This window comes from Cervus canadensis, chromosome 18 (genome assembly GCF_019320065.1).
Source record: "Cervus canadensis isolate Bull #8, Minnesota chromosome 18, ASM1932006v1, whole genome shotgun sequence".
Taxonomy (NCBI): Eukaryota; Metazoa; Chordata; class Mammalia; order Artiodactyla; family Cervidae; genus Cervus; species Cervus canadensis.
Window position 1 is genome coordinate 45,845,599 of NC_057403.1, and position 24,962 is coordinate 45,870,560.

Genomic DNA, 24,962 nt, shown 5'->3' on the forward strand with positions numbered 1-24,962 from the left:
GACTCTTTGCAACCCCATGGACTGCAGCCCTCAAAGCTCCTCTCTCCATGGAATTCTCCAGCAAGAATACTGGAATGGGTTACTCTTTCCTCCTCCAGGGAATCTTCCTGACCCGGGGACCGAACCTGTGTCTCTTAGGCTCCTGCATTGGCAGGTAGGTTCTTTGCCACGAGCACCACCTGGGAAGCCCTTCATTTTTTATAATGTTATACAAAAGTAGTGATACTTTGTGATCTCTTTTGGTTCTGGATTTTTTCATGCAGCATAATACTTTTGAGATTCATCCACATCACTGCAAGTTTCAGTAGTTCCTTTTTTGTGGCTAATATTTCATTGCATGGATGTTCCACAATTTGTTTTAGACTCTCAACTGGAAAAGTCAATTTTTTTTTTTTTTAAAGAATGATTTCCCTAATCCTCCTAAAAGCATAATAACAAAAAAGAGAAGAGGAAAGGGATGAAGGAAATGGAGCAACCTTTCTCAAGCCTGATGCCTCCTAGTGCTTAAAACACTGAGTTGGCCAGAAAATTCATTGGAGTTTTTATACACTGTTACTGAAAAACTGGGATGAACTTTTTGGCCAACCCAATATCGATGAGGAGCATATAGTAGGTGCTTAATAAATGTGGGTTGAACAAATGATAGAATAAATGAATGGGAAGCTCTGCAGTCACTACGGATTGAATGGTATTTTTTTTTAAGTTATAAAAGTTCCATTTTGAAAAATCTCAGAACTCCCTGATACAGTAAGGATATTTGAGAGGTCACCCACCAACGCTGGGAGGTGACTCACAGACCAACTCTGAGGCCAGGAGGTGAATGGACAGAGCATCCAAGCAAGACATGGAAAGCTATTTAATGCAATGGTGAGAAACCCAGTCTGGGCTGTCACCACTGCACTGGCTGGCTCCAGCACACCCACAAATCATCTGAAAGGCTAAATCATGTTTAAATCCCTCTGATGGTGACCACTGGGAACTATGAAGGACACTCACGCATAATTTACATACTGCCAAGCTCCTAAGAGCCTCTAAATAAAGCCCATGAGAGCCCCCGGGCACTATTTTTGAGGAGAAGGACATCAAGTGACAGATTAAATCGAGTCTGCTCCCTCAATGCTGGGGCAAAAAGCAACCTCGGCCTCCGCTCGCTGACATCTGTGATGATCTTAAACTGCATTTGCTGGCCGATGCTTCCCAAGGAAGCCGTTATTACATCGAGACCGGTGCACATCTGCTATTGTCTCTCCCATTTTACACAACAACTCCACGGCTAACAGGTATTTTTGCCCAGGCTCTTTTATTCTTTTTCCAGATTCTAACCATAAAATGTGTTTTAATCTCAAAGCACAGGGGAAGGGAGAGGGTTCACAAGAGCACTTTGCATTCCACCAGTAAATGTTAAATTACATTTGGTCACAACATGGTTCTAATACCAAGTTGGTCCATGCAGCAGCCACCAGAGGTTTTGCATCCAGAACAGACCAATACCTGGGGGGAGCAGGACGGACTGACAGGAGATTTTTCCATCTCAACCACTAGATTTGCCTACAGAATGCGCTACTATAATGACCATGGTTCATTTTTATAATCAGACAAAAATGGAAAGCAAAACAAGCCAGAAAAGAGGGATCTAAGTGAACACTGTAAGTGATTTATACCTTTCAAGGCGGCCCAAATGAAAACAGCACCTGTTTTATTATTTTGTTTTCTGCACAACTCAAAGGAGTCCATACCATCAAAAAGACAAATATGTGAGCCAGATAAAACAACCAGGTGCATACAGCCTGGAACATAAGTAACAGGCCACTTACATGTCCACTGGTGCTTATGAACCTTCTAGAAGCATGAAGATGATCTGTCCCTAGCCCAAAGGACCTACATACACCACAACAGGACGGGGTGCGTGCATAGCCTGCTCTGATTTTAATTTTCTTTATGAGTTGGGACTTCCTATTAGAATGTTAAAAATTCTGTGAGAATAACTTAAAAATTAACACTCTTTTACTTTTGCTCCTATACTGTTCCCCTCAGGCCCAACACCTAACCATGCTCTGATAACAGGATCCCAGGAAATAATGTTTGATTAATTGAAAGGATTGATAGTGTTTGTTTCAGAGTTATTCTCCATGCCTTGTGTGTTACTATGTAGTGTGAATGAATAAATAAATAAATAATGAATAGATGGGTGGATGGATAGGGCTTCCCAAGTGGTGCTAATGGTAAAGAATCCGCCGGGCAATGCAGGAGATGCAAGAGATGCAGGTTCAATCCCCAGGTTGAGAACATCCCCTGGAGAAGAATATGGCAACCCACTCCAGTATTCTTGCCTAGGAAATCCCATGGCGCCTGGCAAGCTACAGTCTGGGGGTCACGAGTTGGTGGAGACTGAGTACACACATGCACGTGCATGAATAGAGAATGATATTTTAGCCATATTGTATCATTTGATTCCCACAACAAGCCTGTGAGGTAATAACAATAATAGTTAACACTTATGTTGTGCTAATTACATACCAGCCACTATTCTAAACTCTTCACACATATTAACTCTTTTAACCCTCAAGAGCTCTATGAAATAAGGACTATTATTATCCCTATTTAACAGATGAGAAACTGTTGGAGGCATATGGAGGTCACACTGCTAGGAGGAAGCAAAGCCGAGTCCTTGCTGGATGCTCTTAAGCTCTGCGCTTCCTCTCCATTAGCTACACTTGACAGAGCAGGAAACAGCGGCCAGTGAAATTAATTTGACCAAAGCTACCTACCACATGGGTGCATACCCACGATGGTGTTCCCAAGACACTGTCAAATAACAGAGCTAGATGGGAGCCCCAAGAGTCCAAACCCCAACTCCCAAGCAAGATGTGCATAAAGCTAGTTCCTGGCAAATGTCTGAGATCAGAAGAGGCGAGATCATTAAGGGGGGGTGGGGGGGGGAACCTGAGCTAAGAGGCTGGTTCTCTTAGCACTATCCTTCCCAACTGGAGGTACTAGGGGGCCCAAAGGGGGAAAGAGAAAATAAAAACAAACCTGGAAAATCTTTCCAACCCAAATTCTCCTGAAATCTTTCTGTTTGGGTTAGAGAAGGAGAGATTTGCTGGCATCTTCCCATTTTTCGGGCCCTGGGAAAAGGCCACAGCCAGTCCTGGGCCAAGTGCTAAGTGGAAGTTACATGCATTACAACCTGACAGAGATTCTGAGCAAGGCTTCCAGGGATGGGGTTTTGCTATGGATTATGTCAAAGAGTCTGGGGGTGAGGGGAACCCAGGATGAAAGAATAGAGTCCGGGACACAATGAGCATTAAAAATGGGAAGAGGCACAAAAAAAGTGGAACTGATTTCTGACATAAACGTGTAGGTGTTGACAACTGTATAACTTAAGAAGTAATTGTCTCTGTTTTGAGAAGGCACAAGGAAGGAAGGCGACGGGCTTGGAACTGGGAAACTATAGTCTCTTAAATGTAAAATTCCATGTTAAACTGGGTATTAAGACAGAAACAATTGTACCTGTGGCTGGAGAAATGAGGGTGAACATTAGGAGAAAGAAATATCTGTGCAACAGTTTATAAAACTTCCTTGAGCCGGAAAAGATGAAAGGAGGAGAAGAAAGCAGTGGGTTATCCCCTTTCCCCTTTTTTTACTCATCACACATATGGAGCTACAAAGGATGCAGGTTTGAACTGCAAGGGATGGATGAAGTTTACAGTGACAACTCTGACTCACTGCATTCCCCAAAAAGAAATATGTCTCTCAGAGAAAGCCCTTTCTCAGTAGAGAGAAATATTCCCTAAGAAAGTCATAGCTTGCTGAGATGTGGGAGATTTGTAAATTACCCATAATGTGAGTGACAGTCCAGCCTTGCTCACAGGCTGCCAGGCAGACAAGGGCCAGGCCCCCGGGATGGTTCCATGTGGCCATTTGATTGATCAAACAGAAACCAAATGGTGCTTCCCTCTCCAAACACTGAGCAGCAAGAAGCAATTGCCCCATCAAGGTCTCACTGTATGCAGCTTTCTACAAAACCAAGATGCACCTCTCTTTGAGAACTGTTGATCTGTTCTATGAAAAGGGACCTTTTGCTGGAGAAAGAGGCAAAACATATAAAGTTTGTTGCAAGAGATTTGCCAAATTAGCTCATTGAGGTGTCCCATAGGGAGGTCATTTAAGCGAATCTCTTTTATGAATGAAAATGAGCTTCCTGACAGACCCCCAGTCACACCCCTACATGCACACAGAGTCCAGGGCTTCAGAGATCCCACACCTATTCCCAACAGATAACATATAAGAACTGATTTCTAGTCACTGGATCCAAAAGTCCTACTTCTTGAGCTCAAAGATGGGAATGAATCTGTGAGCCCTGCTGGGCTTTCTGGACACCCTCCTAATGGGTTCTAGGAATTAGCTACACTCTATTGCATGGTGGTGATTTTTTTTTTTCCACGCTCAGAAGACCGCAAAAGGATTTTAACCAAAAGGAAGCAAAGGTTTTCTTTTTATAAATTCGATAGTCTTTCTCACTTTCTCTACCTCGAAACATTTCCTTGGAGAGGCATTTTGTACCCAGAGACCCCTTAGCGAGGCACTGTGGCATGCAGGGCTCAGTGAATTTCAGTACAAGACGTTCAATGTAGACGGAAAGTAAAAATCACAGGCACTTGCGGTCGCCAGCGAAGAAGTCAGTTTCTAAATGCCTGCATGCGGATGGCCCTGCAAGAGAAGAAAGAGGAAGTTTGCCGGTACTGTGGGACCCTTGGCTGGGATGCGCGCGGACGAGTTACCAAGCCCGCCTTCCGCTCGCCACGGCTGAAATTCCCGCCGGAGCCGGCGCCTGGGCGCCTGGTCCCCACGCTGCACCCGGCGCCAGGGTTGCAGATAGCCCTTGGCTGCGGACTGCGGGTTCCCCCAGAAAGTGCGTCTTTTCGCTGCCGCTGCGGAGACCTGATTACCGGGGAGCCAGTGCGCAAAGCGCTCACAGCACAGACTCCGCCGGGGCCGGGGGTACCCACCTGAGCAGGCTCCCCGAGGCCTCGAGTCTGAAGCCTCTCCAGCGGCCGAGGAGAGATGAGGATTTGAGCGACAGCAGTTAAGGAAAGAGTTTCTGAAACTCTCGGGGAAGCCAAGTACTGGGGTTTGATCAATAACCGAGCCTACGGTGGGCTTCCCAAACTTGGTCTTCGCTTTTGATCACTTTTCCTGTCCCTCCTCCACCCCCACCCCTCCACTCCGGCCTCAACCCTGGGAAAGACCTTAAGGGCTAGGGTACTAGCCAAGTCAATCCTTCCTCCTCCTCTCCTCGCCACCCCAATTTACAGACAAGAAAATTATAAATAAATCCCAAGAGTGGTTAATGCGGGTGCATTCAGCTACCCGCGTCCCAGCACACCCCAACACCACCGCCGCCACCACCCACTCCGTCCGTCCCTCCCACCTCCGGGTAGGGGAGGGACCGGGAACCTGATCTCCAGGCTCCTGCCCCTAATATTTCCCCATCAATAATGTTGATACCATCGGGTGTGCCTCCACCCCCGCCCCCAGGACGCCGCGGCCGCCTTTTCGCCGCTTTCTGCTTGGCACGAGAAAACGAAACCTCCTCTCCCGCCCCCCTAGCCTCGGCCGGCGGCCCAGCGGGGCCTAAGGCCGGGGACCGAGGAAGCAGGGGCTTGGGGCAAGGCGAGTGGGGGCGACCTTCAGCTCGAGGGTAAAGTGTCCAACCCGCACCGGTGGAAGGAGAAGGAGCGAGAAGGAACGTCCTGGGCGCAGGCCAGGCCTCATTCTAGGCTCCATCAGAAAGTGGGGGTCAGACCGGGCCGAAATAAGGTAGTTTTGCTGGTGGAAGAATCGGGCCTTGAGGAAAGGAGGCTCAACACCCTCTCCCCTTCCCAAGATCAGGGAATGAAAAGGAGAATTCCCTTCGCTGGGAATTCACCTGTGGCCCGCTAGCCTTGGGGCCCTTCGGCCCCCGTCAAACCCACCAAGGACTCTGTAGGTGTTGGGAAGACTGGAGGGGTGGGGGGCGGGATTTGTTGGTAGAAACACAGGCATCCAGCCCCCCAAATGTGAGTTTGAAAAACTCGCCAAGCGCCTCGCCCGGGTGCGGTTCCTGTCGGCCCACGAGGTCACGACCCTGGCGCAGCCGCTGCCAGACTTCGGGCCACCTCCAATCTTTAACATGGAGCAGCCCCTAAAAACCAGGAGCCTAAGTGCCAGCCCCGTCAACTGGAGTCCCGCAGCAGCTGCCCCACCCAAGGCAGGGACCCGCGACCCCCAGTAGAGCGCGCAGGTCTCTCGAGTGAGCAGGGCGTGGGGAGGGGCTGCACTGCGGCACCTCACTGTAGTCCCTGCCTTCTTCCGACCGGCTCAAAAGGACAAATCAACCCCCATCTGTCTAACCCCACTCTGTCTCCGTTTTTATTAATTTAATTATTTCTCTGCCTCGCGGCACACGAAGCCTCACCCGAGCGCCCTGACAGCGCTGCGCCCGCGTCTGCGAACCACGGAACTTGGGCCCAAGACAATGGCCCGTAATTGATGTATTGCCGTCAACAATAAAGACCAATTCTCCTCTCCCCGCCATTCCGACCATCCCCCTCTTCCCATCCCCCCTCCTCCACCTCCCCTCTCCTCTCTCCCGGCCACGGAGGGAAAGAAAACAAACAAGAAATTAGCGGGGGACGCTGCGCATCGAGCGAGACGCCTGCCTCTACGTCTTCGAGGACGCAGAAGAACGAAAAAAGTTATTAAAGTTTGGATCCCCCCAATTAATTCGTCTCTGCTCGCCCATTTTTAATTAAACATCGCGAAGCTGCTGCTTTGCGTGTGCATTTCGTTTGGTTGTTTGTTTTGGTGTTTTGTTGGGGGTGGGGGGAGGGAAAGCTCCCCCGCCCCTTAATCTTAATCACACATAGAGCAAGTAACGAACACGTGTGACGCTAATCCCGGGAGCTTGCCGCGGCGCTTACGGCGCGATCCAGGAAGAAGGATTTGCGGGATCGCTAGCTCCGTTCGGTTCCTGGCAGCACGCGGTGCCCCAGAGGCCCGGACTTTCAAGAAGCCAAGATTGTTAGAGACGGATGCGGGCGAATCCAAACAGGAGCAGAAACGGAGAAACGCGTGTGCAACTGCATACGGCGGCGTTGGTGTACCTGGAAGAGTGTGGGTTGGGATGCCTGCGAGGATCACAGTTTGCGGAGCGGGGGATGGGTTTTACACGTGCTCCCGCACACTTTCCTGGGGGTCTGGGGGAAGCGAGAGGCTGGCACCCCAGGAGCACGCAGATCCATCTTTGCCGAGAGATCTCTTTAAATATTCAGTGAGAAATAATGGCATTTGAAGCACCACCTATGGAAACATTATTATCTTCATTCTTCAACATCAGCCCCACTGATAGCTTCGTTTGTCTTTTTATCAAAATCTACTGTAACCAACAAGACCTGGGGAGAAAGAGAGAGCGAGGTGCAGGGGGGTGTCAGCGTGTGTGTGTGTGTGTGTGTGAGAGAGAGAGAGATCGAGCGAGGCCACAAAAGAGGAAAAATAAGCGGGAGAAAAGGTGAAGAAAGGGCGAACAAGGAGAAGTTATATCAAGAGAAATAAAGTCGTCAGGAGGAAAACAGAAACATTCACCCGCACACCAAAGATTTAGATTTTAAACAGCGGGGGAGGACCAAAGTGGCTAGAGAGACTCTTGCGGGAGCGCAGTATGGTCCGGAGTACCCGAAACTCTACTTGGAAGACTGGTGCCCACTTCGCGCGAACTGACTGTATGGCTCTCCAGGCTCCAGGGCGCTCCCGAATTGGGGCGTCCTTATGAGCCCTCTCCTTTCCCGATCGCGAGATAGGGTAGGGATTGTGTATCTGCACCCCCCCCCCCCCGGCCCCATTACTCAACCGAAGTTTAGAGTGTCCCTCGGGCGCAGGACTTCGGGAACCAGGAGCGAGGAGACCCTGAGGCACAAGGGGGAAGAGCTAGGCTGAGCCGAGGACTGAGCCTCAGGTTCGCGGGGGCCCGAGCCCAGCGGACTGAGTGCGGGCCCCGGGATCCCCACTCCGGGCTCAGGGCCCCGGGTGGGAAGGCTGCCTCACAGCCTGGGGAGATGGAGCTGGTGCGAAAAGTTTGGGCGCAGCGCTCAGCAAGTGCCTGAGAAGTGGAGGCGAGCTCCTGCGGGGCCAGACAGCTGCGGACAAGGACTCCCCTCTCTCCAGGCTCAGCGCGGCCACCTCCTCGCCAAGAGCCTGGGGCACGGCCCGCTCCCCCAGGACGAAGAGCCGCGGGGTCCCGGGGACTGGCCGTGCCCGGAGCCCAGAGGGGCAGGCCCGCGCCTCGCGAGGCCAGGGGAGGGTTGCAGCGTGCTGGGTAAGCGGCGGCCCCTCCCCTCCCCCCGGCTGGAGCTGAACTCGGATCCCAAGCCGGTCCCCGCTCGCCGCCTGCCCTGGGCTCGGCGGCGCCACCGCTGCCGCCGCCTCCCCGCGGAGTGACGCGCCCTGCAGCCAACCGGGGCAGACGAGGGGGAGGTCCGGGAGGGGTCCTGGGCGGAGCCGGGCCGCCCCCTTATCCCACGGGCTCGGGGCCGCTTCTCCCGAAAACTTCAGCCCTAATTGTCCTGGGAATGTCCGAGGTAGAGAAAGGGAGCGGGGGAGCAAGCGAGAAGCTGGAGGATCGGGGCCCTCTGAGGAGGAACCGGGTGGCGGGAGAGCTGCCCCTCCCCCGCCCCAAAGCCCCAAACCCATCACGTTCCCAAACCTTTCCTTGGTCCTCTTCTCCGCGCCCCCGCGAGCCCGGGATCCAGGGGATGGAGAACTCGGGGCGAAGGAGCGCCGAGCCAAGCAGCGAGCGGGAGGGAGGCCGGGCCGCGGGCGGGAGGCGGACCGGCGTGGGGCTGGCTCTTCCCCACTCGCTTATTTTTTTTTTTTTTATGGGGGTGGGGGTGGGCTGCTTTCTGGTAGCTCTTAAAGAAACGAAGAAACACTCACGAAACGGGACTTCCTCCCCCCAAATCCCGCCACGGGACTCCCTCCCCCCGCGGGCCGGCGCTCCTAGCGCCGGAGTTGGGAAGTTCGCCGCGCGCCCGCAGCCCGGGTCCCCAGCCCCCGCCGCCCGGCCCCACCCCCCACCCGGGGAGGCTTAATTCCGGGGAGGGCATGCTAATTTGGGTCGGCCCAGCCCGGGATGGGGGGGCCGAGGGAGGGAGGGGGGCTCAGGCCGGGGCGCCGGGTGCTCAGAGGCGAGAAGGCAGGCCCCCGGCGGCCCGGCCGCGGAGTCCCGGGCGGTCGCGAAGAGGGTTAACCCAGTGTCGGGCGGCGCGGCTCGCAGAGCCAGCCCCGCGGCCGGCTTATTGGGCCAGCGCGCGGAGAGACAGGGGTCTGCAGCAAATCACAAACTAATTGATTAAGGCGAGCGGGTTTGAATAGCGCTGGCCCGGTGCCAATCGCCTTTCAAAGAGCCCCTCTATGATTAATCGCAATGCATTATTGATAATCATAATTATAGCAGGACACATGCGCGCTGCGCCCGGGGCCGGGGAGCCGGGGAGGGGGCGGGCGGGCCGGCGGGCGGGGGGAGCCGCCGCCGCCGCTCGATTTCCGTAATTTTGAGAAGATTTTTTTTTAGTAATTTTTTATTCTGCCCCAGCTGATGTTTGAGCCAGCATGTCGCGGAGGAAGCAAGCGAAGCCTCAACATTTCCAATCCGACCCCGAAGTGGCCTCGCTCCCCCGGCGAGATGGTGAGTGCTCCGGCCCGCGCCGCGGACACACACGCGCACACACGTACTCGCACTCACACTCACGCACACTCGCACCCACGCACACGCGGCTGGCCCCCGCGCCCACCGCCCAGCCGCCGCGACCCGAATCACCATTTCGACTCCGCGATTTTTTTTTTTTTTTAATTTCAATTTGCCTTTGCTGGGCTTCCCCACCCCCAACCCCCCTGCCCCGAGGAAAGCAAACAGTTCTCCAGGCAGGATCTTTCCGGAGTTGTTGGGTCCTCCTGCGGGGAGGAGAGAGGGCTCGCCGGCCTTGCTCCTGCGTCCCGGCTGTCCCCGGGAGCGGATCCCGGGACCCTCCGAGCTGCGGCCCGGGCAAGGGTGCCCGGCGGGGCGCGGGTGCGGACAGAGGCCGTCGGCGCCTGCCTGCGCGGTGCTCCACGCGCTCCCCGGCCCGCGCCCGAGGCCCAGCCTGGCCTCCGCCGCCCTGGTCCTGCTGCCTGCGGGAAGGAAGTTTACTTTGTGCTCCGGGCTGAACTTGGAACGTGGAGGGGAGCTCCCTGCGCGGCGCTCCCCCCCTTCCCCAGCGCTCCCACTCCTCCTGGGCCCGCGCCGCGGAATGGGGTGCCTGTGGGAGTTCTGAGTTCCAAGAAGATGGGAACCTGTATTGGGGCGACCGTGCCTGACACGCTGGGGTAGAGGCCGTGTTGGAGAGTGCTCTTTGCTGTCGGGTGCTCCCCAGAGTGCAGGCGGCCGGGGGAAAGTGTCGGGGTCCGGCCATCCCACTTGATCCCCGCATCTCTTCTCCCAACACATGCACACTCGGCGCCCCCAAGAAATCTTTAGACTCGGTCGGCCTCCTCTAAGGATCGTGGTACCTCGCACTTCCAGGAGTCGTAAGGGTCGTTCTTCAGAGCTGGACGTGGGGTGGGCTATCTAGCTACGAGGGAGTCCCCCTAAATCAGAGGCACTCGCTTCCTCCGATGGAGGCGACAAGTGCGGGGCCCGAAGGGAGTGAACAAGTCCAGAACAAAGTTTGTGTGACGGAGCTAAGGCCGAGAGTGGCAGAGATCCGGGCGGGGAATTGGGGGTAGAGAGGGCAGACACCTTGAATCCCTTTTTATCCCTAAAAAATATTACACTTTAGGGGCCTCCGAACTCCCAGGCCCAAGGCCGGAGGCGATGGAGCGGCGCCCGGGCTCGGTTCCCCGGCACAGTGCTCGCCTCTCGGCTGCGGAGGTTCGAACGGCAACCCCGGAGCTGTCTCCGCGACTCCGAATGTCTCTCGGGGTGCTCCATTTTGGGGTATAGAGGAGGGAGCTGGACCCCGATAGGGCTCGGAAGCCTGCCCTTTGGTCGGCACCTCAGTCCTCTAAACTCTGCGGCCGCCCGGCCCTCACAGTCCTCTGGTCCTTCCTTAGAGGCCTGCTTCTCTGCAGAGCTGGGGCGCAGGGACCCATGCAGAACCCAGGCGGAGAAGCCGAGGGGCTCCCACCCACTTCACCCCGGCTGTCGGGAAAGGGGACTCCTGTGGAGGGGGTGATCCCTGTAAGAAAGGGGAGAGAACAGACACAGATGAAGATATTTGTGTACAATATTTGGCCCCCTCCACCCCAGTACTTTCTCAAGCTTCAAGCCTTATCCAGAGCCTCTGATTGCTCAGTCCCCTGAGAACCCGTGATCCCCGCTTTCCACCCCAGGCGAGACTGGGTGCTCAAGGTACAGAGGTGAAATTATCCAGGGCCGCTGCCACAGAATTTTTCCGGGTTTTCCCAGCTGGTTTCTTCTGCATCTCGTCCCCACACCATCTTTGCTAAAGTTTCTGGTGAGATCTTCCTCACTGTAATACTGTTCAAGTCAACAGTTTTTAAAGGACCAAACCTAAAGGGAGGAGAGGAAAGATTTATTTTTAAGTCTTTTTTTTTTTAAATTAATGTGTACTGATTTTACATATTTTCAAAAAAGAAAAAAAAAAAAGCCTTCGGCTTCACAGAGAATTGATGCTTGCTAGATCTTTACCTTTTTCCTGTCGCCTTTGGAATCCGGAATTTTTAATAGTTAAGGCTTCTCATAAAGCGATAGCATAAAAGGAGTTCACTACCTCTGACCATTATTATTTATTAGGACTGTTTTTTTGGTTTATTTGGGCTTTGAGGTAAGTTAGTTAAGTTACATTAAGTTTCCTTTCTTTCTTTTTTCTCTTTCTTTTACTTTATTCCTTCCTTCCTTTCCTTTTTCTTTCTTTTTTATCCCCAAAAGCTGGTTCATTGTCCTAAGAAGGAGTAAACTGGTAGGGGCACCGTAGGAATCACTCCCCTCTCGGCCTCCTTTCTCACCTCTCCCCACCCCCCTCTATTTCTCCAGTTGTAATGGTTTTAGGTTATGACTGTTTTTACATGGTTGAACAATAAGTTTGGGAGAAACTGCCTAGAGGGTAGATTTTGTAATAGGGTTACAGGATTTAGTATGTTGTAATAATATTAGTACACAACTAATCCTCCTCCATGTCTGATTTTACAGGAGGGCCTTACACACGCCAATTCTTTTTATTTGGGAGTAGTTGTGAGATAGAGAACTGAGCAATCATGTCTCCAAGTTACCTTTAAAAAGTCCCCACCTTTCATGCGCTGTACCCAGCCACCCATTCTCCTGTCCGCACAGAACACACACTTTAAGGAGTCATTGGAGTTCTGTTTTTCAGTTTGCAGGTTTGTTTGCTTGTTTAATCTACATGAAAGTTGTTAAATTTTTAGAAGATTAACCTTCCTTAAACACTGTGGTTACTTTTTTTTTTCTTTCTTGAGATGGGCTTAAAACATGGCAAAGGAAATGTTAAACCTATCAAATTAAACCTAGCTGGTGGTGCCCTCAGCAGATGCTGGCACCTCCGATTTCATGACTTCGGTCCAGAGTGAGACCTAGGAAAGTTTGTAGGCCCCCCGTTACAGTTGCCCTGAAGGAGCGACTCCCAAGGCTGGGAGCAGTCAGGCTTACTGCGCGGCATGTCACGCCTGTGTGTGTTTGAGCGTGTGCGTGCGTACAAAGAAAATCCGAGCTAGCCTCAGCAATCTCCAGGATAACTTCATCAGAACAAGTTCAAGAAAACAAGATCATTTGGTCAGTCTTATGATGTTCATATTTTAATTGTATTTTTGGTGCTGCTATATACTCTTCTAAAATAAACTAGGAGATTTTGACTGTTTCTTATGAAACCAACAGTATGGCGCTTATTACTTGTCTCTTAAATGATATGCAACAAGTCTCGAATTACTTGTAGAAAGATGACTGCCACTGGGAAAATTATTTAGCAAGGTAAATAATTTTGAGGAAAGAGAACATTAGAATGTAATGATTTTGTATGTGGATTCTTTACTAGCAACTCGGATTTCAGGTGTGTGTGTATGTGGGTGTGTTGGCTTTTTCTTCCTTGGGTAGTGTTTTTTAAGATTCCTGGAATGACATGTTTGGCCCACTCATACTCCATTCATTTATTAAGAAAGTATTTCTGTGCCCAGCTTTTTCAAGGAAAAGATCATATTGGAAGAAAGATAAAAACATCATGAACTGCAGATATAACACTGCCTCTCATATAAAGTATCATTAAAAAATTCCTCTTATTTATATTAATAATGAAATTCTATTATTTACCAAAGTAATTTACTCATTGTGAGCAGCTTAATGGCAACACATTGATTTCTGGGCCCAAAAGGTTAGAGAGAACTATAATTAATTGCTTTTTTTGAAAAACCGACACCTGCATGATAAGGCAGTTGCAAAAAACTCCTGTTTAATCAGGCCTATTTTAAGTTTGTGGCATCATGGAAGATTTTGGATGAGAAAATGCAAGCTGTTTTGGGGGATTTGCTGGAGGCCTTACATACTTCCTAAAATGTTCCAAACAAACACAAACAAGCGAAGGTGGAAGGACAGGAGAGAGCGTGCGTGAAAGTGAATTTGTGATACCGAAGGTTTTGTGGTTTATTTTACATCCAGGTTCACCTATGGTTTATAGGCACGAGTGTCAATTTATAGGTTATTCTTTGGGGACTTTATTTCATTTCTTTCTGCTTTGGCAGGTAGCAAGTTGTCTTGACCTACAGTCCTTTGGAAAGGAAAAATCTGAATTTTCAAGGCAGAGCTCTCAAGGAAAAGCAGGGGGTGGGAATCAGGTAGACCAGCAGTTCAGTTTTTTGAAATTGAGAAAAGCCAAACTCAGCGGAGTAGCCAGAACTAATTCCTTCTGCAGACTTAATTCGGTTTTTCTAAGGTACCTTCTGATACCGCTCACCCAGTCTTCCCAAATATTCTTAGATTACCAAAAGGGCAGTCATGGAGCATTTGAAGGGAGGAGGTGGTAAATTATCCCAAGAACAAGCACCCCTCCCCCTCCAAAAGAAAAAAGTCGCTGTGCCAGGCTTTGGAAAACGTAGATGTGTCGAGCTGTTTTAACCTTTGCTAGCCTCCTCCCATGCAGAGGTGACAAGGTCCAGATCATAATATGTCCTTCAGTATCTTCCCAGTGACCCCCAAATTGAGTCTTGCTAGTCACTTAGCAGGAAGTTCGGAGTTTATTTTAGTTTCACCTTATCAGCTTGGCTTCTTTTCCTAACCTTATTCCCCTGTCACCCTCAGATGCCAGACCCCCAAAGGGGAAGATTGACAGGTAGTTCCCATAGCTCAGTTTTACCCTCAGACAACAGGGATCTAGTTTCTTGTGCCTTTGCCAATGTTTATGTAGTCAAAGTTTAGATCTCGCCTTAAGCAGTCTCTTTTACGCGTCACTGGAAGAGGAAAGCCACAAAGAAGTTTTTGAACAAACCCTTGCAACTGGAACCCCATCTAGTGTTCAGTTTGATTCATCCAAGGGGAAGATATTTTCCCCCTTTCATTTATTGTGTACATTAGGTGGGCTGGTATCAGGATTTTCAAAGGACTGTCTTGTCCATGTTGTTATTTTGTCAGAGATTTCCCCTTGTATTCTTCCACTCGAGAACACGCTAATCCCAGTCAGAACACTGAGGGGACTTGAAGGGAGCCAGTAAAATGTGTCATCTGGCTACAGATCTCACAGAAGAAACTTAAGACATTACAGAAAATATGCAGAGCATATGTGGCGGTGTTTAAATTGCTGTGGAATCTCAAGCTGAACATTCAGATGCAGGTTTTTCCCAGGTCTGTACAAGAAAAAGAAAAAAAGAGAGAAAAACCAATCAATCAGAAATGTTTGTGATGGCCTTTCAAAATTGGTCTACCAAAAGGAACAGCCAGTTAAAACTATAGGCTCCAAGATCATAATCTTGTGGGGTTTTGTTAAAAACGTTAATGTGATCTGAAGGTACTGGGAAGTCAAGCGAAGGGTCTTTCTGAGAAGCTCCAAAAAAAGAAAACTCAGCGTGGTACAGTAGGGCTGTTGTTTTGTTTTGTTTTCCTGGCTGGCTAAACCTTTCAGCATGGGGCATAGTTTTATTTTTGTTTTCTCAGCAGACAGATATACTGGAACACTTCAATTTTCTGCCTCCCATTCTGCAGTGTTTAGTTCAGATGATGAAAAGCTGACATATTTGAATTGGGCATCAAGAACCTAAATAGTACAATGAAAACTAAAACATCTGGGATTTTCATATAAATTGGATAAAGCTATAAGATCACCTCTTCCTCTGGCCCAGAGGGGGTAAAAGAAACCCAGAACATTCCAAAAATCTTTTGGTGTGTACATACTTAGAAAACCACCTCTTCTTAAATTTTCCTGTATGACCACAATGACAAAATTAATCTGAATGCATAATCCATAGAAGAGGAACTAGAATATTGTTTTTACTATAGTGCATGGAACAAGGCAACTGTATTTACTATAATGGGGTCACCAGTTGCAATCTTGTGTAACAGATTATTGAGAGATACAAGATAGCCAGACGGTCAAAAAAACGAATTAGAATATGTTAGTTTGTGATGTGAGTGTGTGTGTGTGCATCTTATTACAACTTAAAATATTCCTTTTGGTAGTTAAAGATTCAAACTAGACCTGATGTTTTATCCTTTTTTTTTTTTCTTTTCATATAAAGCTGTTTCATTGGAATTCTGTTCAGAAGGCAGATGGATTTAAAGTTAAGAACTATTATAATGTAGCGACACCTGCTTTTGAAATAAATCAAAATAGGTATCAGAATTTTTTTTTTTTTGGTGTTCATAAACATCAGGAAATTAAATTAGTTGACTCTACAGTGAGATCAAATGTCAGCTTATTAAAATGTTGTGAAAATCTAAGCTAAAATATGGGCAGCTTTTTTAACACAGTCTCTTTCTTAGAAGCAAGCAGGCACTTATTTTTAAGTGTCTGTATTTTCCTTCCAGTTAGCACAACCCTAAATATAAAAATGTTCAGGTCGAAAAACTTGAAAATTCTCAAATGAGTCTTGAAGCAGCACAAATGCAGAATTGGAGCACAGGAAGGTAATAATCAGCTAAATCCTGTAAAGTAACCTTTTTAAAATTTTCTCTGTATTATGAGAATATCAGATATTTGCAAGTTACAAAGAATTAAAAATGCCCTTTAATCGTGAGCACAGATGTGCTAAATATTTGAAGCAACTACATTGTAATGTGTACAATTGATGAAGTCAGTTTTCTGATTTCCCTTGCTAGTTATTTAGTTCTGAATCTGTCATTATTTGTCTAAGCCCAGCTGACCAAGCAAAACTGTGTTTTAAAGTGGCTTTATGTTTTGATAAATGTGAGCTGGTTGAAAAGTATTTTCCACTGAATGCAGAGCTTAATAGAACATGCTGACATAATAGTTTTAATGCATTTTGTTGAAAATGTGTGAACAAACAGAATAGCTTTTGTTCCTTCATAATTGGCTGTAAAAGTAGATGGAAACATAACCATTACATATGGAAATGTGCAAAGAGAAAGAAATAACATTTCGGTTGAATATATTAGGAACTGCATTTCCTAGTTTAAAATAAGCATCTGAAATGGATGCATCATTTAAAATTGGTTGTCAAAATAAGAAGCTTTAAACAGAATTTTTGTCACATTATTTTCGTCCCCAGTTAAGCAACATAACTTTAGCGAATTTCGTTTAATATTTTGTTTACATTATTTTTAAGTAAAGCGAGAGACAGAGCTTAAAACAGCACCTTGAATGTGCAGAGGAATCCTGTGCCAATTAGAATGATTAAACATTAAATTAAAACTGAATCATTATTGGTATTTTCTGCTCCAACCAAGATTTGTTTGGTATTGTTAATGCATTTTGCACTATACCCTTACGGAGATTAAAAGATGGGTATTAGGGAAGCTAGCTTGTTAAGTATAACTTAGCTACTCAAATAACCCTCCCAATGAATAAAGTGTGCATACATTTGGCATACTTTACCAGGGCTTCTAATCATCTGCGGCATCACTCAAGGCAAACAGAGTTAAGGAATTTTCAGAAGTTAGTATTTGGGTATTAATTATATTTTCTGGAATGTAAAACTACTCAAGCTTTTTTGTTTTTTTGTGTGTGTTTTTTTTTTTTTATGTTTACTGCAAAGAGGCAAATGGCTGACTCTTTTGACTCAACTCTTAAGTTTACCGAAAAAAGCGGCATTTTGATTTTGCATTTATTCATATTTGCTATTAGTTTTTTTTTTCCCCTGCAAGTTTTCTGGGAGATTCAATTTGGAAGTCATGGAAACTAACTATTATCTGATTCAGTTCTGCAGAAAAGCATGCAGGGAGGTAATCCTTGAATTAAACAGTTTTTTTTTTTTTTTCACAGCCTACGGAGATGACCACACACCATTTGTACAACAGAAGTTGGTGTTCCCCATGCTGGGCAAACAATGGGACGCCATCCTGTCTTTGAATAGGATGTTAGCTTGGAGTTGGAGATTTTTATGTTTAATTTACAAATGGATCTTAGTGAGAAGAAATCTGAGCAACCAGTGGAAACAAACATGAAATAAAGGGATTTTATAATGAAAGGTTCGGGACAATCTGTTAAACAATTGATAACAGTTAAGAGCAAACTGTTTTTAAAGGCATTTCAGACAAGGAGAATTGCAAAGCATTTCCAAACTAGAAAACAAGAATTATTTCTTCACTTCCCCTTAACTGCACATCTTTCTTTAAGTTGATATTTAATCAGAAATGTAAATCTTGTGCCAGTTTTTATAGATAGAGCACTTTTGATGAAATATTTACAGGCATAATGTTGCCATTTGGAGCATAGTGGCATATATTCCTTGATTAGTGGGATGGTAGCCAGTTGCATTCTTTAATTTTAAAAATAAACATGCCACAGCCTGATATATAGGTGCCAGGCAGGCCTTGCAACGGATTTTGATCATTATGTTTCTCATGTGTGTGTGTCTGTGTCTGTGTCTCTGTCTGTGTCTGTGTCTCATTGTTTTCTCTTGTATTCAGCTGAGTCTTGAGTGTCCAGAGGATTTGTTACTGATGTGGCTAAAGTGTGTTTGTCACGGATCAGACGTAGCTCAGGTTCCAGGTAGGGTCTGGAGGTGATTTTCAAGTTGTCAGTCTTCACCTTGGTGATAGCCATTTTTTTTTCCCCTTGTCAACCACTGATTGGAACCTGAATGACTACAAATTAGTTTAGTGACAGAACAAACTGTCACAGATATCTTTGAATCAGGTGAAAATGAATAAGGTTGACAGAAGCTCAAGAGCCTAATAAGTCCTCAGGATGGTGGCTGGACCCTCTCTGGATGGACGAGTAGACAATAAGGTGTATAAAATATTGGAAATCAATATTTTGCTATGGAATTTCATTATGCACCAATGTCTGCAGTTCATAGTATTTTATATTTTGATGGATTACCTGAAGGCCGCGGCTCTCGGAGATACCAGATTGATAGGGAGTCCTCCAACAGCCTTAACATTTAATCAAGAACGTTCTTAAGGAATATTGATTGGTTTTCTGGGGCCACAGTTTTCTGAGTTTCACAGGGAGGAAAGAGTTGATCCACCCCCATTCTCTCTTTTTTTGAAGTCCTGGATGACTCTGGGTGTCCTGACTTCGTTGCTAACCCTGCTCCTTTTCATGTTTGCAGGAGACACAGAGAAGGGTCAACCCAACCGCACCACTAAGAGCAAGGATGCCCACGTCTGCGGCCGGTGCTGCGCCGAGTTCTTCGAATTGTCAGATCTTCTGCTCCACAAGAAGAACTGTACTAAAAATCAATTAGTTCTCATCGTAAATGAAAGTCCAGCCTCCCCACCTGAAACCTTCTCAAGCCCCAGCCCCCCTCCTGATCATCCCCAGGAACAAATGAATGACACGTCTAACAAAACAGAGCAAGCAGAGTGCAGCGACCTGGCGGAAGCCCAGGCACCGGCCAGGGACGAGTCCATGGAGGTGGAGGCCCCGGCAGCTCCCAAAGGCACCAGTGGGCCCCTGAGCGGCGGTGGGGACGGCAGCGTCCCCCCTAGCTGCAGCAGCAGCAGCAGCTCCGGGGCAGGTACCTCAGCGATCACAACCTCTCTACCTCAACTCGGGGACCTGACAACACTGGGCAACTTCTCCGTGATCAACAGCAACGTCATCATCGAGAACCTCCAGAGCACCAAGGTGGCGGTGGCCCAGTTCTCCCAGGAAGCGAGGTGCAGTGGAGCCTCGGGGGGCAAGCTGGCCGTCCCGGCCCTGATGGAGCAGCTCTTAGCTCTGCAGCAGCAGCAGATCCACCAGCTGCAACTGATCGAACAGATTCGTCACCAAATATTGCTGCTGGCTTCTCAGAACGCAGACCTGCCAACCTCTTCCAGCCCTTCCCCAGGTACTTTACGAACATCTGCCAACCCCTTGTCCACCCTCAGTTCCCATTTATCTCAGCAGCTGGCTGCGGCAGCTGGGTTAGCACAGAGCCTCGCGAGCCAATCTGCCAGCATCAGCGGTGTGAAACAGCTCCCCCCCATCCAGCTACCTCAGAGCAGTTCCGGCAACACCATCGCCCCCCCACACAGCGGCTCTTCCCCCAACGTTCACATATTGGCGGCGGCAGTTCCCACCCCATCCTCGGAAAAAGTGGCTTCCAGCGCGGGCGCCTCCCACACCAGCAACCCCGCGGCCTCTGCCTCATCCTCACCAGCTTTTGCAATAAGCAGTCTGTTGAGTCCTGCATCTAATCCACTTCTACCTCAGCCGGCCCCCGCTAACTCGGTTTTCCCCAGCCCTTTGCCCAACATTGGAACGACAGCAGAGGATTTAAACCCCTTGTCCGCCTTGGCCCAGCAAAGAAAAAGCAAGCCACCAAATGTCACCGCCTTCGAAGCCAAGAGCGCTTCAGATGAGGCGTTCTTCAAACACAAGTGCAGGTTCTGTGCTAAGGTCTTCGGGAGCGACAGTGCCTTGCAGATCCACCTTCGCTCCCACACCGGAGAGAGGCCATTCAAGTGCAACATCTGCGGGAACAGGTTCTCCACCAAGGGGAACCTCAAAGTCCACTTTCAGCGCCACAAAGAAAAGTATCCTCACATCCAGATGAACCCCTACCCCGTGCCTGAGCATTTGGACAACATACCCACCAGTACCGGCATCCCCTACGGCATGTCCATCCCTCCAGAAAAGCCGGTCACCAGCTGGCTAGACACCAAACCCGTCCTGCCCACCCTGACCACTTCTGTCGGCCTGCCGTTGCCCCCCACCCTCCCGAACCTCACCCCCTTCATCAAGACCGAAGAGCCAGCCCCCATCCCCATCAGCCATTCTGCCGCCAGCCCCCCGGGCTCCGTCACAAGCGACTCCGGGGCCCCCGAGCCGGCCGTGAGAAACCCAGGTGGGCTCCCGGAGGAAGCGGAAGGCCCCACTGCGCCCCCTTCCGGCGGCAAAAGCGAAGAGAGCGGTATGGCCCCCAGCTCGGCCCCAGCCCCGAACGCCGGCGTGCTGAGCTCCCTAGCGTCTGACGGCGGTCCGGGCAGTGCCTCTACTTTCACCAACCCTCTGTTGCCGCTCATGTCGGAGCAGTTCAAGGCGAAGTTTCCTTTTGGGGGCCTCTTGGACTCAGCCCAGGCCTCAGAGACATCCAAGCTTCAGCAACTGGTCGAAAACATTGACAAGAAGGCCACTGACCCCAATGAGTGCATCATCTGCCACCGGGTCCTCAGTTGTCAGAGCGCCTTGAAGATGCACTACCGCACCCACACCGGGGAGAGGCCCTTCAAGTGTAAGATCTGCGGCCGGGCTTTCACCACGAAAGGGAACCTGAAGACCCACTATAGCGTCCATCGAGCTATGCCCCCGCTCAGAGTCCAGCATTCCTGCCCCATCTGCCAGAAGAAGTTCACGAACGCCGTGGTCCTACAGCAGCACATCCGAATGCACATGGGGGGCCAGATCCCCAACACCCCGGTCCCTGACAGCTACCCCGAGTCCATGGAGTCCGACACGGGCTCCTTTGATGAGAAAAATTTTGATGACTTAGACACCTTCTCTGATGAAAACATGGAAGACTGTCCCGAGGGCAGCATCCCGGACACGCCCAAGTCCGCAGACGCGTCCCAAGACAGCCTGTCTTCCTCGCCTTTGCCTCTAGAGATGTCGAGCATTGCCGCTTTGGAAAATCAGATGAAGATGATCAACGCCGGCCTGGCAGAGCAGCTGCAGGCCAGCCTGAAGTCAGTGGAGAACGGGTCAGTCGAGGGGGACGTCCTGACCAACGATTCGTCCTCAGTGGGTGGGGACATGGAGAGCCAAAGTGCAGGCAGCCCGGCTATCTCAGAGTCTACCTCCTCCATGCAGGCTCTGTCCCCATCCAACAGCACCCAGGAACTCCACAAGTCACCCAGCGCCGAGGAGAAGCCGCAGAGAGCAGGGGCAAGTGAGTTTGCCAACGGTTTGTCTCCCGCCCCAGTGAATGGTGGGGCTCTGGATTTGACATCTAGTCACACAGAGAAAATCATCAAAGAAGATTCTTTGGGAATCCTCTTTCCTTTCAGAGACCGGGGTAAATTTAAAAACACTGCTTGCGACATTTGTGGCAAAACCTTTGCTTGTCAGAGTGCCTTGGACATTCACTACAGAAGTCATACCAAAGAGAGACCATTTATTTGCACAGTCTGCAATCGTGGCTTTTCCACCAAGGGTAATTTGAAGCAACACATGTTGACACATCAGATGCGGGATCTACCATCACAGCTCTTTGAGCCCAGTTCCAACCTTGGCCCCAATCAGAACTCGGCGGTGATACCCGCCAACTCGTTGGCGTCTCTCATCAAGACAGAGGTCAACGGCTTCGTGCATGTGACTCCTCAGGACAGTAAGGACACCCCCGCCAGTCACGTCCCTTCTGGGCCTCTGTCATCCTCCGCCACGTCCCCAGTTCTGCTTCCAGCTCTGCCCAGGAGAACCCCCAAACAGCACTACTGCAACACGTGTGGTAAGACCTTCTCCTCGTCGAGTGCCCTGCAGATTCATGAGAGAACTCACACTGGAGAGAAACCCTTTGCTTGCACTATTTGTGGAAGAGCTTTCACAACAAAAGGCAATCTTAAGGTACTTCACTCCATCTGCACCTCACCCACACCCACCCCAGCAGCCTTCTTTCTTTCGAGGCCATTGAGGGTTTGTAAGGCACGCCCCCAGAGTCTTTGGTCCAGACAGTCAGGGGCCGAGTTCTCGCGAGAGAACCTGCTGCCACGTGGCTTATCTGGAGAATTGTGGGTGTCTATGCAGGTCAGGATCATGGCAGGGGCCAGGGCAGGCTGCAGCCTGCTGAACGTCAGAGTGCCTTGAATAATTTGGTACCTAAGCGAAGCAGCGGCCTGGCCATGTTGTCTCGCTAAGTGCACCTAATGAATTGCTCTACCTACCAGGTCAGACAGCCCCGCGTTGCCACAGGGTATTGATTAAAGACCTCCATGTGGCCTGTGTGCTGCCCATATCACTTAATAATTACACTTCTCCTCTGCGTGGGCATCTATTTTTTTCATAACTCTGCAGTCCAGCGTGGTTTGTCTTTCAAAAAACAGTAACGTCACCACTCTGCTAATGGGTATTATGATAATTGATCATACAACATTTCCTACTGATACGTGTTGGAAAGAAAGCAAATATGCTTAAGTTCTAGAGCAACAGTTGAGCGCTCTTACTGTGCACATTTTTCTGTTGACAGAGTATTTCTCTAGAGATTGCTGCCAGTAATGCAAGATGAATAATTACTTTCTGGCTTTTTCGCTCCACGCACAGGCCCTCCATTGGGCAATCAGTGAGGGGCACTCTCTTCCCATCTGAAAAGGACATTTATAGGGTAAAGGGTGTCAGATACAATACTTGCCATGGCAATGAGAGTGGACATAACAATTCTCACCCTGAAAGGAGCTATCTGCAACTGACTGGCTTGCTCAAGGCCATTATAAGCTAAATACAGGTAATAAAAAAGGAGTAAGTAAGGCATCCTTGCCCAGGCAGAGGAGAGGCGGACCAGGGTTGCAGAGAGTGGACACCTTATTACTAGCAGACTGGAGTGGACAGTTCTTGTTACCCTTCCCACTGTCCGGCATGTAATAAGAATAGACACTGCGGCCACTGGCCCTGTCGAGTGTTGGGATGTGAGTTGAGACAGATTCAACTATTAAGCTTCTCCCTTCTCTCTCCCCCCTTTTTCTTCTCTTCTCCCTCCATCCCTTCCTCCCCCCATCCCAGGTACACATGGGCACTCACATGTGGAATAGTACCCCCGCCCGCCGGGGTCGCCGGCTCTCTGTGGATGGCCCTATGACATTTCTAGGAGGCAATCCCGTCAAGTTCCCAGAAATGTTCCAGAAGGATTTGGCGGCCAGGTCAGGAAGTGGGGATCCTTCCAGTTTCTGGAATCAGTACGCAGCCGCGCTTTCCAACGGGCTGGCGATGAAGGCCAACGAGATCTCCGTCATTCAGAATGGGGGCATCCCTCCAATTCCTGGAAGCCTGGGCAGTGGAAGCAGCTCACCTATTAGTGGGCTGACGGGAAACCTGGAGAAGCTCCAGAGCTCAGAGCCCAGCGCACCCCTGGCTGGCCTGGAGAAGATGGCAAGCAGTGAGAACGGAACCAACTTCCGTTTCACCCGCTTCGTGGAAGACAGCAAAGAGATCGTCACAAGTTAAAGGCCCTTTGGCTGGAGAGGGAGCATCCCCCATTCAGAATGAGACCCACGGTTGCTTCCTCCTCCTTGCCCTGTCCCTCCCAAACCTTCTGGTTCCCCCACAGCGCCCCCCCCCCACCCCGCCCAGATCTCTGAACTACAACCTTCTGAAGACATTCTTTTGTACCTTGTTCAACTTCTAGAGTTCTAAGAAAGCTTATTTATTAGTGATATAACCTGGCTTTGCAAACAGAATGCAAGCGTTAACTTTGGTCTTCTGTATTTTTGGACTAAATACTAATTGACTAGAGTCCTGTAAACTTGCTGTAACATTTATGGCAATTGCAAGTTGCCCTGCTAGGCGGTCTTAATCTGGCATTAACTTATTTTCTATATCCAGTTTAATATGAATCTGGTGTTGATGCAATGCCTCAGTGATGCATTAGCTCTCTAATAAAATCTGTATATAAATGTATACTTTGATCCTGCTGGAAAATTTTATCAGCAAACACATTGTCTAATCTTTCAAAACAAATTTAAGGAAAGGACTGAAAGTACAGACTGAACTGTGTGGTTCTTTGAAAGGTTTGGGTTTTTTTTGGGGGGGGGGTTTGTTTTGATTCTAAAATTCAACCTGCTTTTTTTTTTTTTTTTTGTAGATTTAACCCTTTCCGTTTTGAACTGCTATTTGTATTGTGCTTTTTACTTGAGTCGTCCTCAATGTTAATAAGTTTCTGTACAGTGATAAGCACGCAGAATTCTTTAGAGAAAAATACAAGTGTTGTTTTGGTAGTTGAAACTAAGACGTAACATTTTGCCTTGTAGGTATATTCACAATAGAAAATGTGTGCTGGAATTTCACAATGCTGCTAAGAATAGCATCTTGAACAACCTTCAGTGGAGAAAATGTAGATGCTCTTGTATATACAAAAAGAAATATCACTTTCATTAAAATGTACATATGTTCCTTACAAGAGCAAATGCTTCTTCTTGATCAAGAGAGCAGGTATAGTGTTTGTTTATTTTGTATTAGGTATGGAAGGAAAAAAAAAAAATGGACTGTTACATGCACTTTCTTGGAAAGTTGAAAGGAAGGGGGGGGTCCAATTTCTTTAACATTTAATACTTACTAACAACAGAGATACTGTAATTTTACTCAAGTAATCAAATACATTTTTTTTTGCAACAGATAAAA

The 24,962-nt window shown here is 48.8% G+C and overlaps 1 protein-coding gene and 1 long non-coding RNA gene across 2 annotated transcripts in view; one reads left to right on the plus strand and one right to left on the minus strand.

Moving 5' to 3' along the window:
• The window catches only part of LOC122421572, a 41,699-nt gene extending 32,808 nt beyond the window's left edge, over window positions 1–8,891 (minus strand). Inside the window, exon 1 of the long non-coding RNA XR_006263518.1 lies at window positions 8,741–8,891. This is a non-coding gene — a long non-coding RNA (uncharacterized LOC122421572). The remainder of the gene's footprint in view (window positions 1–8,740) is intronic.
• Window positions 8,892–9,220: 329 nt separating this feature from the next.
• Window positions 9,221–24,962, plus strand: SALL1 (spalt like transcription factor 1). The gene is made up of 3 exons (XM_043437701.1): window positions 9,221–9,721; window positions 18,763–22,199; window positions 23,349–24,962. Exons 1-3 carry the CDS (start codon window positions 9,646–9,648, stop codon window positions 23,787–23,789), a joined length of 3,954 nt encoding a protein of 1,317 aa, XP_043293636.1. The 5' UTR covers window positions 9,221–9,645; the 3' UTR covers window positions 23,790–24,962.